General features: G+C 46.3%; 1 protein-coding gene across 3 annotated transcripts in view; it reads left to right on the forward strand.

Annotated features, from left to right (window-relative positions):
• Positions 1-287: 287 nt before the first annotated feature.
• The window catches only part of EVL (Enah/Vasp-like), a 71814-nt gene continuing 57363 nt past the window's right edge, over positions 288-14738 (forward strand). For 2 of the 3 annotated variants that reach the window (XM_052659633.1, XM_052659635.1), the window contains exon 1: positions 10963-11074. In XM_052659633.1, coding sequence (XP_052515593.1) covers positions 11064-11074 — 11 coding nt within the window. In that variant the 5' untranslated portion in view covers positions 10963-11063. Of the gene's footprint in view, positions 331-10962; positions 11075-14738 lie in introns of those variants that run through there. The other variant, XM_052659634.1, reaches the window with a different exon arrangement.

Genomic DNA, 14738 nt, shown 5'->3' on the forward strand with positions numbered 1-14738 from the left:
TTCCCAGGGCAGTAAATTTACTGTAGACAGTAAATCTGTTGGTGAGTTCACTTTTCGTAAACACACCAGCCAGTCTGCAGTCCATACTCTTCATCCTTCTCTGTCTGGCTCACATTCCAAGCCAGTATTTCTTCCTGCCCTAAAGCTTCTCCGGGCCCCACAGCCTGCTGGAATTATTCAAACCAGCCAATCCTAGTCTGTTTATCCCGCCCTGCTTTCCCCACGGAAATTCCGAGAAAGGCTGCAGCCCCTGGCCTTCCGCTCGCTCCTTCCTGCCTGCGGACCAGCACTGGCGCCTCTGCAGCACAGACCTTTTGTTTCAGGGGGTCGGTGAGTAACGTTAACTTTTCTTTCAGTGGCACTGCTGCCACTCAGTCACCTTTATGGATTAAGATCCAGACACAAATTAGCACCACTGTGACAGTGGTGATCTGTGTCCTGTCTCTCTGTGAATTCTACATTTCTTGTTTAAATGGAATCATACAGTGTGTGGTCTTGATATCTGGCTTCCTTCACTTCACGTAATGATTTCAAGGCTTGCCTATGCTGTGGCGTGTATCAGTACCTACCTCCCTTTTATGGCTGAACAGTGTTAAATTATATGCTCCCGCTTTTTTGTAACTAGTTATTTCTTCATAAATGTTCTTTTGTGCTTGAATATATCCAGTAAAAGGTCTTCAAAGTAAGATCTGTACCTGGTAAACTTAAGACCTTATATACCTGAAAATGCATTTCCCCCTCATATTTAAATAATAATTTAGTTTGGTATGAAATGCAAGTATCGAAGGTTTTCCCACTAGAATTCTGAAGATAACATTCTATTGTCTTTTTGCAGCTAGGATGTAGAAGTCTGGTCTGACTTTCATTTTTCTATTGGTGATCTGATTTTACACTTGGAAACTTTTTAGAATTTTCTCTTTGTCTGATGTTTGTAAATATTATAATCTGGGTGCTTGGACATGCATACTTATGTGTTTCATTTATCAATTTTTTTTTTTTTTCATTTATCAATTCTGTTTGTCACCCTGTGAGCCTTTTCAGTCTAAGCTGTTAGGTCTTTCTTTCTTGGATTCTGAGAAATTCCGTCATTGATTCTCCAGATGTTTCATCTCTTTCTCTTCTCTTCTCACAGGAGTTGGTACTTTTCTCCTTTCCTTGCTCTTCCTTCCTGATGGGCCTTTTGTTGTGTTGTGTCCGTCGCTCATTCGTGTCCGACTCTTTGCGGCCCCCTGCACTGCAGCCTCCAGGCTCCTCTGTCCCTGGGATTCTCCAGGCAGGAGTTGTGGAGCGGGCCGCCATTTGCTTCTCCAGCGGATCTTTCCAGCCTGGGTCTCCCACGCTGCAGGCAGATTCTTTACCATCTAAGCCACCAGGGGAGCCCAGGTCAGTTGTGTGACGTGATTTTGTGTTTTTCATCTCTTGTCAGCTCTTCCACTGAGGCTGCCCATTGAGTTCTTTATTTCAACAGTTATATTTTTACACTAAAAAATTACTTGGTTCTTCTTTCTCATAGCTTATTCCCACCTTATAATTGTATCTTCCCTATATCTCCAATGGTTTTATTATGCTGGTTAAATTTTCAAAGTGTTTCCCATGGTATAGTTTGTCCATAAGAAAAGCTTCTGTGTGTTTCATTTACTATCACACTACTCTACTACAACACTGCTTCACTTTTTAAATTTTTATTTATTTTTATTAAGTATAGTTTATTTACAATGCCGTGTTAGTTTCTGGTGTAAAGCAAAGTGATTCAGTTCTATAAATATATATAAATATGTGTGTGGGGGAGGTTTTTTTTTTTCAGATTCTTTTCCGTTATAATTTATTACAAGATACAGAGTATATAGTTTCCTGTGCTATATAGGACCTTATTGTTTATCTATTTTATGCATACTAGTATCTATCTGTTAATCCCAAACTCCTAATTTACCCCTCCCCTCTCTTTCCCTTTTGGTAGCCATAAGTTTATTTTTGGTGTCTGTGAGTCTGTTTCCGTTTCCTAAATAAATTCATCTGTGTCATGGTTTAGATTCCACATGTAAACGACATCACACAATATTTGTCTTTCTCTGACTTAGTTCACACAGTAGGATAATCTCTAGGTCCAACCATGTTGCTGCAAATGACATTAGTTCATTCTTTTTTATGGCCGAGTAGTATTCCATTGTTGGAGAAGGCAATGGCACCCCACTCCAGTACTCTTGCCTGGAAAATCCCATGGACGGAGGAGCCTGGTGGGCTGCAGTCCATGGGGTCACTAAGGGTCAGATGTCAGACGCGACTGAGAGACTTCCCTTTCACTTTCATGCATTGGAGAAGGAAGTGCCAACCCACTCCAGTGTTCTTGCCTGGAGGATCCCAGGGACGGGGGAGCCTGGTGGGCTGCCGTCTATGGGGTCGCACAGAGTCGGACACGACTGAAGCACCTGAGCAGCGGCGGCAGCAGCAGCAGGGTTCCATTGTGTATATGGGCCACATGTTCTTCGTCTGTTCTCCTGTTGATGAACACTTAGGTTGCTTCCATGTCTTGCCTACTGTAAATAGTGCTGCTTTGAACACTGAGGTGCATGTATTTTTTCAAATTAGAGTTTTCTCCAGATACATGCCCAGGAGTGGGATTGCCGGATCACATGACATATTGGTAACTCTCATTTCCTAAGGAAGCTCCGTGCAGTCCTCCATGGTGGCTGCACCAGTTTGAATTTCCACCAGGTGTAGGAGGCTTCTCTTTATTCCACACCCTGTCCAACATTTGTTATTTGTAGACCGCCATTGCTTCACTTCTGACCCCAGATGTGTGAGGTTTTCACACATGAAGCATTTTTGCGACACTAACTGGGTGTCCTGCAATGATCTGGAGATAGCGTCAGATCCCGTAGGCTACGGGCTCTGTCCCACAAGGCTGTTACCACCCAGTCCACCCCCACCTTTGCTTCAGATATCAGTCACAAATCCAGGTTATTACCTGGGCTTCCCACCAACTGGCTATTAATTGGAGGCTCCCATACCCCCTTTGGTGGGGTTCAATTAGTTTCCTTGGAAGAGTTTGGAGAACTCAGGGAACCAGTTTATTACAAAGGAGATGAAAGGATACAGATGGAGTCAGATGTAAAGACATACAAGGCAGAGTCCAGAATGGTCCTGAGCACAGGGGCTTCTGTCCTCGTGTGGAGGTTGTCTCGTCCTGCCAGCTCTGGATGCATTCTCTCCACCAAGCTGGAAGCTCTCCAGACCCTGCCCTTTGGGGATGTTATGGAGGCTCCGTCAAATAGGCATGGTTGAGTACATCATAGCCCATGATTACTGAACTCAACCTTCTTGGAAGCAGAGGCTTTGGATTGTAAATTACAATCTAAGGGGGTTCCCTTAGGGGGTTTCCAAAAGTCACTTCATTAACGTAAACTCAGGGGTGGTTGAAAGGTGCTTGTTATCAATAACAAAAAGACACGGTTCTCTTTTATAGCTTTCACACAAAGCTGTTTCAGGAAGTGAAGACTAAAAGACCAAGTATTAAAACAAGGAATGCTTCCCTTGCTCTTATACTTTGGAAATTCCAAGCGTTTGGAGACCTCAGAGCCAGAGACAGGGACAAAGAGGAAATATGTGTTTCTTATTGTGTGTCACAGTTTTCGTCGTTTAAATGACGCCTTTCTTTTAAATCTTCGTTTTGTAGTGCTTGTACTTCTTAGAGGTACTACGGTTCTCCCTGTGAGTTCATTGTTTTCTCGGAACGTTCAGTTGCCCCCCTAGTCCTGTGTGGGTTTGTGCTGCAGATGAGTTTGGCCAGGAGCTTAGCTCCCCTGGTGGCTCAGATAGTAAAGAATCTGCTGCAATGTGGAGACCCAAGTTTGATCCCTAGGTCAGGAAGACCCTCTGTAGAAGGGAATGGCAACCCACTCCAGTATTCTTGCCTGGAGACTTCACGGACAGAGGTACAGTCTGTGGGGTCGAAAAGAGTCAAGCACAACTGAGCGACTAACGCTTTCACTTAAGTTGAGATGGAAGTTCCTCGGGCAGATCACGATAATAATATGGACAAAGCCCATCTCTTCCCTTTCCAGATGCTTAGGTTTGAAAAGCAAGACCGTATCTGTATCCTCTCTGTACCACCCATAGTTCGTATCTTTTTAATCCCAGTCTCTGCAGCAGAACAGTTCTGAACACCCACTATGTACCAAGAATTATGCTGGGCACAGGTGGTTATAACGGATGAATAAAACATGGTAGCTCCTACCTAAAGGAAGTCATCTATGACAGCTGAACTGATAATGTTGTTAAGTGCTGAAGAAACACAGCAGCAGGAATGACTTTTTCTGGGGGTGTGGGGGGCACTAAGTGCCTCCTTGAAGAGCAGTATGTAAATTGGGTCTTAGAGGACAAAAGTCTGACTGCAGTTGGTCATGAAGCTTGCTAATTGCTCTGGACACTTGAAGAGTAAATCAGTGAGACAGTTATGAAATTCTGTTTAAGGAAGCACCCTATAATGTGTTACTGCGAATTGAGCTCAGCACCTAGTAACGCTGTTCAGGGTATAGTCGGTGCAGGGTAGATGTTGAGCTCATGAATAAATGTATGAATAAAGAAATGAAGGAGAAGGGCACCAGTGATGGTCACTAATTCCGTGTAGTCATTTCTCTGTCCTCTTTTTCTCTACTCCTAGAACACAAGGACCTTCTACTCAGAAGGACCTTCTACTCAGAACACTCTGCCTTCTTTTTAACACAAATTCTCATGAAAAGCCAGTATTATATAAGCATGATTTTTTTTTCTGTATTTCTTAAACAAAGACGCTTTTATGCTCAAATATCCCACCAAGACTAAGTAGAAGAGAGATTAGTCTGTTTAGAGAAAAGGAAACTAAAATCAACCAGTGACTTAAGCCACACGGCGACTAGATCTTAACTACATTTCCTAAGTAAGCTATCTTTTAGTATAGCTCCCTAATTTATTTTCAACCATTCTGCTTCCTTTTGGGATCCAGCCACGTGGAAAATACCTCTTTCAATTCAAGTCAGTATAGTTGTCATTTATTGAGCATGATCAAGAGCCGTGCCTTAGCATTCAATTTAATATCCTATGTGAGATTTGGTGCTCCTTGGCTTCATTTCTTTATTGGTATATTTATTGATGCAGTCAGCATCTGCCCTGTACCTAGTATATTCAGAACAGCTTACTAGATGCTGAACTCAATTCGTAGTAACACATTATAAGGTGCTACCTTAAACAGAACATTTTTTTAACTGTCTCACTAAATTTCTCTTCAAGTGTCAACAGCCCCTATCCTACTTTTCCAACATTTTCTATTTCCCTGACACAGTCGACTTAGAAACTGGTGCTGCACCTGCAACCCATAGTTATTACTATAACCGGTCCTTTCATTGAACATGAGGCAGCTAGGTCAAACATGGAGGAAGTGAATGCCTAAGGACAAACAGCATGCCAGTAATGAAGCATGGGCTAGACTCCATATCTCAAAATCTCTGGCCATAGATCTTTCCATGTTTCTTGCTCCATCTCAGAATTCTTCCACTCAAGTGCTGTATTAAAGCCAGATGGTAGAGGGTTTTTTTTTTAATGCCCCCCAAAATTCACTCTTACCTGTTACCTATTTATTGAAGCCAAAAAAAGAGAGTAGAAACATGTTTGGAGAGCAGACGAAATGAAGGATGAAAGTAAAAGGCACATTTCCATAATAATGATATTTAAACTCAGCCTGGTATCTTTAGGAAATGCTCAGGAAATGAAAAATAGTGCCCGTTGATACTTTAATAATCATAATGAACTTCTGCTTCTGGCTGTGACAGAGTAATTGTTATAGACTTGTCATCTTGACAGAAACAACTATGAAACTGAACAAAGCATTCAAGATTCCTGAATAGATGGAGGATATTGAAATTCATACGAAATATTAAGTTCTTAACAATTTTCAGGCACTGAACAGGCAGCACAGTACTCTGAGTGGAGATGCCCCCGTGATAAGCCCCACCATTGGTCTAGCTTTCTACCTGGAGTTTCCTTCTGGTCCTGGCACAAAATGGTGGAACTCAAGCTAAAAGTTGATCTTAGTGAGCTCAGCAGTCAGATGTTGGAATTCCAAGCTTCTGAAATAGCTGGACATTGCAAGGGCAAGGAAATAGGGAAGCGGAAGCCAGCTTGAGTTTTGTGTAGGGATTCACTTCAGGTTGTTGGCTGCGGGCTGCTGTGAATGAGTAGAGTGAGACTCTCCATGAGTCTCAGCACAGATGGCCTTCTGTAGGGCTGGGAGCTGAATGATGTCCAAGGTCAGGCAGTGCTGGGAGATGCTGGAGATGCCTGTCAGCCCAAATGAAGAGGCCTCACTGAGCACCTAGGCATTCAGGTGAGACCCCAGAACAGCTGCACTTTAGGAATAAGGACTATGCCCTTGAGAAAGGGACACACCCTAGGACTAAATTCAAAGTGGAACCAGAACTTGAGAAAGAATTAATCCAAGCTTGAGAGCACTGAAAGGACCTGCCAATAATTTACCTAAGAGCCGAGACAAGCTCAGTACCTTTAAAGGAAGACACCATGATCCAGACCCTGAGTGTATCATAACAGTGTCAGATGTATCAATTCATGGACATACAGTCAGAAGATGTGCCCTATATACATAAGGGGAAAAATCAGTAGACAGGTGGCTCTGAAGTTGGAACTAGCAGACAAGTACTTCAAAGTTGATGGTATAAAAATATGTTCAAAGACTTAAAGGGAATGATGGATAAAAAGACCAAACAGATGGAGACAGAGAAATGGAAATTATTAAAAATTTGCCAAATGGAAACTATAGCCCTAGAAATAAAGGTTTAAAATTCACTGGATGACGGAATATTCGCTGGTGGTCAAGTCGTTGGGACTGCATGCTCCCACAGCAGGGGGCACGGATTCAGTCCCTAGTCAGGGGACTGAGACTCTGCAAGCTGTGTGGCCCAGCCAGAAAATTCCCTGGACTAGATCACAGGTGGATCAGAGACAGCGCCAGGAAGTGTTGGTGGACTTGGAAATGAACCAATAGGAATCATCTAATCTGAGAAACAGGAAAATAGTACTGAAAAAAATTAGCAGCCTTGGTGACTTGTGAGATAGTAACAAGAGGTCTACATATGTAGAATCAGAATTCTGGAGGGAAAAGGGAACAGTGGGACAGGAAAAAATTGTTTAAAGAAATAATTATCAAAATGTCCCATGTTTGGTGAAAAGCCTGAACTTAAACATCCAAGAATTCCAGTAAACCCTAGCAGGATAAATATAAAGAGAACCACGCCGGAGGCCATCATGGTCACAACTGCTGGAAACCAAAGAAAGAGAGAAAATATTAAAGGTGGCCAGAAGAAGGATTACATAGAGAGGATGATGATGTGGATGATGGCTGACTTCTGTCAGATGCTGTGGATGCCAGCAGACAGTAGAAGAACATTTTTGAGGTGCTGATAGGAAAAAAAAATCTCAACATCCTCTATTCAGAAAAAAAAAAATGCCTTTGAGTATGTTAAGCAAAACAAAGACATTCCAATAAAAGAAGGGTAAGAGATTTTATTGCCAGCATCCCTGATGTATAAGAAACACTAATTGCAGTTCCTCAGTCTGAAAAAAAATGAAACACCGGACTGGAAGAAACACAAGCTACAATCAAGACTGCCGGGAGAAATATCAATAACCTCAGATATGCAGATGACACCACCCTTATGGCAGAAAGTGAAGAGGAACTAAAAAGCCTCTTGATGAAAGTGAAAGAGGAGAGTGAAAAAGTTGGCCTAAAGTTCAACATTCAGAAAATGAAGATCATGGCGTCCAGTCCCATCACTTCATGGGAAATAGATGGAGAAACAGTGTAAACAGTGTCAGACTTTATTTTTTGGGGCTCCAAAATCACTGCAGATGGTGATTGCAGCCATGAAATAAAAACACGCTTACTCCTTGGAAGAAAAGTTATGACCAACCTAGACAGCATATTCAAAAGCAGAGACATTACTTTGCCGACTACCGTCCGTCTAGTCAAGGCTATGGTTTTTCCTTTGGTCATGTATGGATGTGAGAGTTGGACTGTGAAGAAGGCTGAGTGCCGAAGAATTGATGCTTTTGAACTGTGGTGTTGGAGAAGACTCTTGAGAGTCCCTTGGACTGCAAGGAGATCCAACCAGTCCTTTCTGAAGGAGATCAGCCCTGGGGATTACTTTGGAAGGAATGATGCTAAAGCTGAAACTCCAGTACTTTGGCCACCTCATGCGAAGAGTTGACTCTTGGAGAAGACTCTGATGCTGGGAGGGATTGGGGGCAGGAGGAGAAGGGGACGACAGAGGATGAGATGGCTGGATGGCATCACGGACTTGATAGACGTGAGTCTGAGTGAACTCTGGGAGTTGGTGATGGACAGGAAGGCCTGGCGTGCTGCAATTCATGGGGTCGCAAAGAGTCGGACATGACTGAGCGACTGAACTATACCATTAACGATGGGAGTGGATTTATGCACTCGTAAAGTTCTTATGTTTTACATTAGTGTAATATTAATTCTAAGTATACTGTGCAAAGTTAAGAATGTATATTTAAATGCCTAGAAAGATCTCTAAAAAATAATGTAAAGAGGAATAGCTAAAAAGTCAACAGTATAGAAAAGTTAAAATGGAGTTTTAAAGAGTATTTAGTTTACCCGAAAGAGTGCAGGAAAGGAGTAGCAGGGAAACCAAAAACAAATGAGATAAACAGAAAAAATAGCAAAACGATAGGCTTCTACCCAAACACATCAATAAATGTAAATGGACTAAATACTCCAATTAACAGGTAGAGGTGGGTATGCTCATTAGCTTGATTGTGGTGATTATTTCATAATATATATGTCTAGCATTAGCCAAGGAGTGCAGGTAGCCTCTGGAAGCTGTAAAAAGGCCAGGAAATTGTTCTCCTTTTGAGCCTCCAGAAGAGCCTGTTGAACTTTCCAACACCTTGGTCAAGCCCAGTGAGGCCATGAGATCAGTGTCAGATGGCCGGCCTACTATTATCTTATAAAACTAAGGTAATAAATTTGTGCTGTTACAAGGCATAAGTTTGTGGTAACTTGTTTTAGCAGTAAAAGAATTTATAAGGACAGAAAAAGATATACCAGGCAAACAGTGAGCAGAAGGAAGTTTGAATGGTTGCATTAATATCAGATAGAGTAACCTTAAAGACAGTGTTAGCAGCAATGAAGAGGGGCATTTTATACTGATCAAAAGGGCCATTCATCCAGAAGATAGAATATCCTTAAAAATATATGTACCTAACAAGAGCTTCAAAATAGGTGGAGGAAAACCATTTGACAGAAATAGACAAACCCCCAATCATGGTCGAAGGTTGTAACACTCTTGTGTCAGCAGTTGGTAACAGCAGTTAGAGAGAAATAAGTCAGCAGTGACAGCAGACCAATACGGACATAAGATCTGAACCAAACTGTTAAGCACCTTCACTTGCCGGACGTTTTTTGACCCCTGTACCCAACGTCAGAACGCACCTTCTTGTGCATGTGGTACAGTCGCCAAGATCAACTACCTCCTGGGCCGTTGAACAAGCCTCCATAAATTTAAGAGGATTGAAGTCATACAGGGAAAATGAAGAAAGACTCCTGTGTACGTTCTTTGACCACAGTAGCACGTCAGTCGTGTCTGACTCTGTGCGACCCCATAGATGGTAGCCCGTCAGGCTCCCCTGTCCCTGGGATTCTCCAGGCAAGAACACTGGAGTGGGTTTGCCATTTCCTTCTCCAATGAGTGAAAGTGAAAAGTGAAAGTTTAGTCGCTCAGTCGTGTCCGACTCAGCGACCCCATGGACTGCAGCCTACCCGGCTCCTCCGTCCATGGGATTTTCCAGGCAAGAGCACTGGACTGGGGTGCCATTGCCTTCTCCTAGTATTAAGTTAGAAATAAATAATAATAACAGAAGTAGGATAACACCGAACATTTGGAAATTAAAGTATTTCTCAATAATAAAAGAGTCACAGGGTAAAATAGAAAATATTTTGAACTAAGAAAAAAACCACAGTATGTCGAAGTTTGTGGTTTGCAACCTAAAGCTGCTTTTAAAGGGAGATGTGTACCTTTGAAATCCTTTGAAAATGCATTTTCGGCACTCGGCTCTCACTGCCTGTGCTTTCAGCTCTCCAGTCAGAAGCACTCTTTCTACTGTACCATACTCGGAACAGCTGTTTTCTGCTCTATCGGTAATAACATCTTAACACATCAATTTGCTAACCTGTCAGTCGCTTCCTTTCTCAACAGTAAAAGCCCTTCAAGGACAACAGTTGCCGTTCAGGTCAGTGTTTTGTCTCCAGTTTCTGACACAGCGCATGACGCTTGGAGGGTTCTCAGTCAGTTCTGAATGAAAGCAGGGGAGTGGATCTTACCTTCCTGAGAACCCAGTGGAGACAGGCGGACCGAGGATGATTAACCCCATTTTACAGCAGAGGAAACACAAGCCCAGGTTCCGTTAACGAGCCGGTGACAAGGCCAGGCTTCCATCACCCCTCAGATATTTTCCTTTCAGGCCACCGATAACAGAAATGTCACCATTCATGAGAAGCGTCTCCCTAACAGAAGTACGGAGTTCATTAGCGAGTAAACCGTCAGGCCGTCCCCAGCTGTAATGCCATCATGGCGTGTGTGCACGCTGGAGGATGGGCCAGGTGCCTTTCCGAAAGCGTCTAGGGAGCCATTGGTGCTGGGCCCCCGAGTCGGGACAGGTGGGGAGCCAGGGCCTTGGCCTTCTCCGCGCCGCACCCACCCGCCCGGCCCCTGCAGAAAGTGCCGGAGTGCGAGGCTGCAGCCTGGCACGCGGGCCGCCCACACTGGGGGCTCTGTGCCGCAAGCTCTGTTTCTCTGTTTTCTGCCTAGGTTTCAGTTCTCAACTGGGGCTTGTTTCCCCTTTGTCTCTGGTTCAGCTTCCTTTTCCTGTTTGGTTTCAAGTAGAGTCTAAAACTCAAGTTGCTGCCTTCCCAGAGTCTGTGCGCTCAGGTCAGCTGGCCTGGCGGGAACTCGGGACTCACCTCCTCGGGCTCCCTGTCCTGCAGACTTGCAGCCATGACCACTGTGTGAGTACGGGGGCCGCAGGGGACAGGGGACCTCAGGAGCAGACCTGCAGCCGTAGCGGTGTACAGCCCGAGGGACCATGGCAGCCTCCCCAGGTCCCCCGGTTGCACTGATAGGGAGACCGAGGCCAGAGGGCAGGAGGACTCACGACCACTAGACAGTTATGGTTACGATGGAGCCGCCCGCTCCGTCCGCTGGTCCATCACCGCACCAGCCTGTGCCTCTGGATGCCAGTTGTCGTTAGTGGCACTGTGTATATGAGTGTGTGAGTGTGAGTGTGTGTGTGTGTGTGTGTGTGTGGCAGAAGCACTTCCTCAGAAGTCAGACACCTGGCTCGGTTGGTGGGGGGCTCCGAGCTATCTCAGGGTCTGGGGTTTGGCTCAGAGGTGCTCTTCTCTCTAGAATGGCCTGAGAGCGCTCGGGGATGTTCTCTGAATCCTGGGCACAGAGGGAGGGACTGCGGTGCCTTTTGTACAGGTGGAGACCGCATGGGCTGTCTCAGCAGAGCCCCGACCTTCTACCCAAGGCCCTCGGGGCTGAGTGTAGGCAGCGGATGGCTTGGGCTGCGGTGGTTTGGCACGTGTGTGGGCACCAGCCAGTCCGCGTCCTGCCCTGGTAGTTGTGAGCTACTCTTTCTGAAGGTGAGATGCGACTCAGACTTGATTCTCCCCCACCCTGAGATCCCATGGAAGACTGGATCGTAAGACAAAGCTTTATCCTCTGGGATTTGGGGGACTGAACTTCATCGACTCATGGCAGCCCTATGTCTCAGCATAAGTTATACTCCTTCCCCTTTAAAGATTCCTTCTCAGTTCCCAGACTGCTGTTTGACCAGTGTTCTTGTTTGATTCTTTCAACCATGTCAGGTGGTCAGCTCAGGAAGGGTCATCACTGCTGTTCAGGGGGCAAGGAGGCCTGGCCTCTGACCAGCCTTGGAGCTTTGCTCAGCGCCGCATGGCTGGTTGAGGAGGGCCAGGAGAGCCTACCCAGCACAGGATAGCCATGTCAGGAGGTTCTCCCGGGACGCCGAGCGGGCTCTCTGTAGGTGGTCTGCGGGGAGTTACGACAGGGACAGAATAGTAAGGGGGCCCGTCTGGCGCTCCTGGTCAGCAGGGGAGCTTTGGCCATCGCAGCATACCCCACCCCACCCTGAGGGCCTCAGCCAGGCTGCCAGAGCCCCTTGCTCCAGGCCCAGCGGCTCACAAAGCCCAGGGACGCAGTTGGCCTCTCCTGCTCCTTTGCAGCTGGTTTTCCTTTCCTTTAACATTTACTTAGTTGGCTGCAGCGGGTCTTAGCTGCAGCATTCAGGATCTGCAGTCTTCGTTGCAGCACGTGGGATCTTTAGTTGCGCCATGTAGAATCTAGTTCCCTGACCAGGGATTGAACCCGGGCCCCCTACGTTGAGAGCACAGAGTCTTACACTGGACCAACCGGGAAGTCCCTGCAGCCAGTTTTACATCATTTTAGTCATTCCCCTGAGCTTTGCGGGATTTGTGAGTAGAGTTGTGGCAAACAAGACTTGCCTCTTTAAAGGCACGTCAGCTTCCACAGAGGGCAGGGACCAAAGTCATCATCACCCGAAAGCTACACTGTGGGAAGCTCAGTGTACTCCATCCTGTCTGCTGCTGAAGGCAGAAAACAATATCAGAAGGAAACGAGCACGGAGCAGAGCCACTCCTAAACCGTTAAAACCGGAACAGGCTTGTAAGTCTCCATCTTCAAGCAACTCGAGGCCCTCCACCTGCAGTAGGGCGCCCAGGGGAGTGGTGCTTCAGGCACGTTAGCCTCCTCGTCTACCAGATTCGCCCTCTCTTATCTTGTTTTAAGTATTCCTTCATATTTGTTTAAGGGGGGAGAAAGTTGTTGCTGGTGATAATACCTTGAAATCTGAAAACTACTGATTTAGTCCAGCTCTGAGGTGCACGGATGGGGAAACTGAGGCCCAGAGTCAGGGCAGAGCTTCTCTGTGAGTGAGTGAGTGGTCCAGCCAAACCGCAGGCCAGGTTTTCTGGGGCTCCCGCCCTGCGAGGCCCCGGCCCACAGGCTATCAGCGGGGCTGCCCCTGCAGCAGGGCTGTGGAGCCTGGTCACTGAAGAGCGTCTTGAAACTTTGCTGTCCTGTTCTGATCAGAGCATCTCCTGGGAGTGTGTTGTCTTCATTGGGTGTCCTGAGGCAGGAAGTGCCTGAGAGCCGGTCTAGACTTTGACAGCTGACCCCTTAAAAGAGAAAATAACAGCGGTACCCAGTTTCCAGTTCTCTGCCAGGCATTGTGCTCATCATGTGGTCTGATGTATGTTGTATTTAACCTCGTCCTCTGTGGTTCCCGCCGCTGTTCCATCTCGCTGGTAAGGACAGGGGTCAGCAGAGTCAGCTTACCAGCTCCAGGGCACACTGTTGGGAGAGTTGGGGTCTAAAGCCAGGCCTCTTGTGTTTTCAAAAGCTAAGGGGTCTCACAGAGTCGGACACGACTGAAGTGACTTAGCAGCAGTAGCAGCAAGCTCGTCTGTAACCTCTCAAAGGAACTTGCCCGGAATCAGAGTTTGAATCAAGGCTGCTAGTCTCTGTTACTCTGTGTAGTCTCCAGTTTCCCACTGGTAAGACCACGGAGGCAGGAGGCCTCCTCAGCCCTCCTGTAGTGCCCATGTTGCTGTCAGTCATCCTGCCTTCGCCCCCTCCCCTCCCAGCCTAGAGCTGCTCGGGCACAGGGTCTGCGCCTGCCCGCGTGCCCCGGGATGGCACACACTCAGGTGTCAACCTGAGCCTGTGATCAGGGGCTCAGCTGGGCTCAGCCTGGTCTCGTCGCCAGGCTTTAAGCTTACCCTCGGAGATGCATGTACTGCCCTGTTCCTTGGCCTGGCCAGATCTCCTCAGAGGCCCCCAAGCCTGTGGACCCCTGCTTCCCTTCTACATAGACTCGGGGACGCAGGCGTATATTGGAACTAGAAAGTGTCTCTGAGGTTGGAGCCGCCCTTGTGTCCACCTGGCCTGTCAGCTGGGTGGCCTCGAGAGGAAGAGTGGGAAGGCTTGAGACGGGCTCAGGCTGAGGGTGTCAGACTCTCAACAGTTGGTCAGAGTGTGTGTTCCAGATTCTACCAGGCTTCCCAGAGAAGCAGAGCCAGCTGTCCAGGCATCTGGGACACTGGCGTCGAAGTGAGGAGAGACCGGCAGTCTTGGCCACACATGGCCTGGCAGTCTGGCTCTCCCGACCAGCTTGGATGGCAGAAAGGATTTGGGGGCTTGACACTGAATTTATTCCTCATTTACCCAAAGCCTTTCTTTAATTGGCACACTCACAAAACTGGGCCTTAGTCACCATTTGAGATTCTGCGTGTTGCTCGGTGATGTCTGACTTATTATTTTCATTCCTGTGGTGCAGCAGTTCCCAAAATGTGCTCAGAAGACCTGCCCTCTTCAGGCTCTGAGTCAAAACTGTGTTTGTAATAATACTGAGATGTTATTCTCCTTTTCCAGTCTCATCTCATGAGTGCACGGTAGAATTTTCCAGAGGCTCTATGACATGTGTTGACATTGTCACTGCGCCAGCCAAGGAAATGTGTGCTTGCGTTTTTTTAAAATTCTTAGGTTTAATTTCAGATACGATAAATATAGATAGACTTAATCTCCATAAACAGAAGCTTTTTGGCTCCCTCAGTAATTTTTTAAAAC

This window comes from Budorcas taxicolor, chromosome 21 (genome assembly GCF_023091745.1).
Source record: "Budorcas taxicolor isolate Tak-1 chromosome 21, Takin1.1, whole genome shotgun sequence".
Classification (NCBI taxonomy): domain Eukaryota; kingdom Metazoa; phylum Chordata; class Mammalia; order Artiodactyla; family Bovidae; genus Budorcas; species Budorcas taxicolor.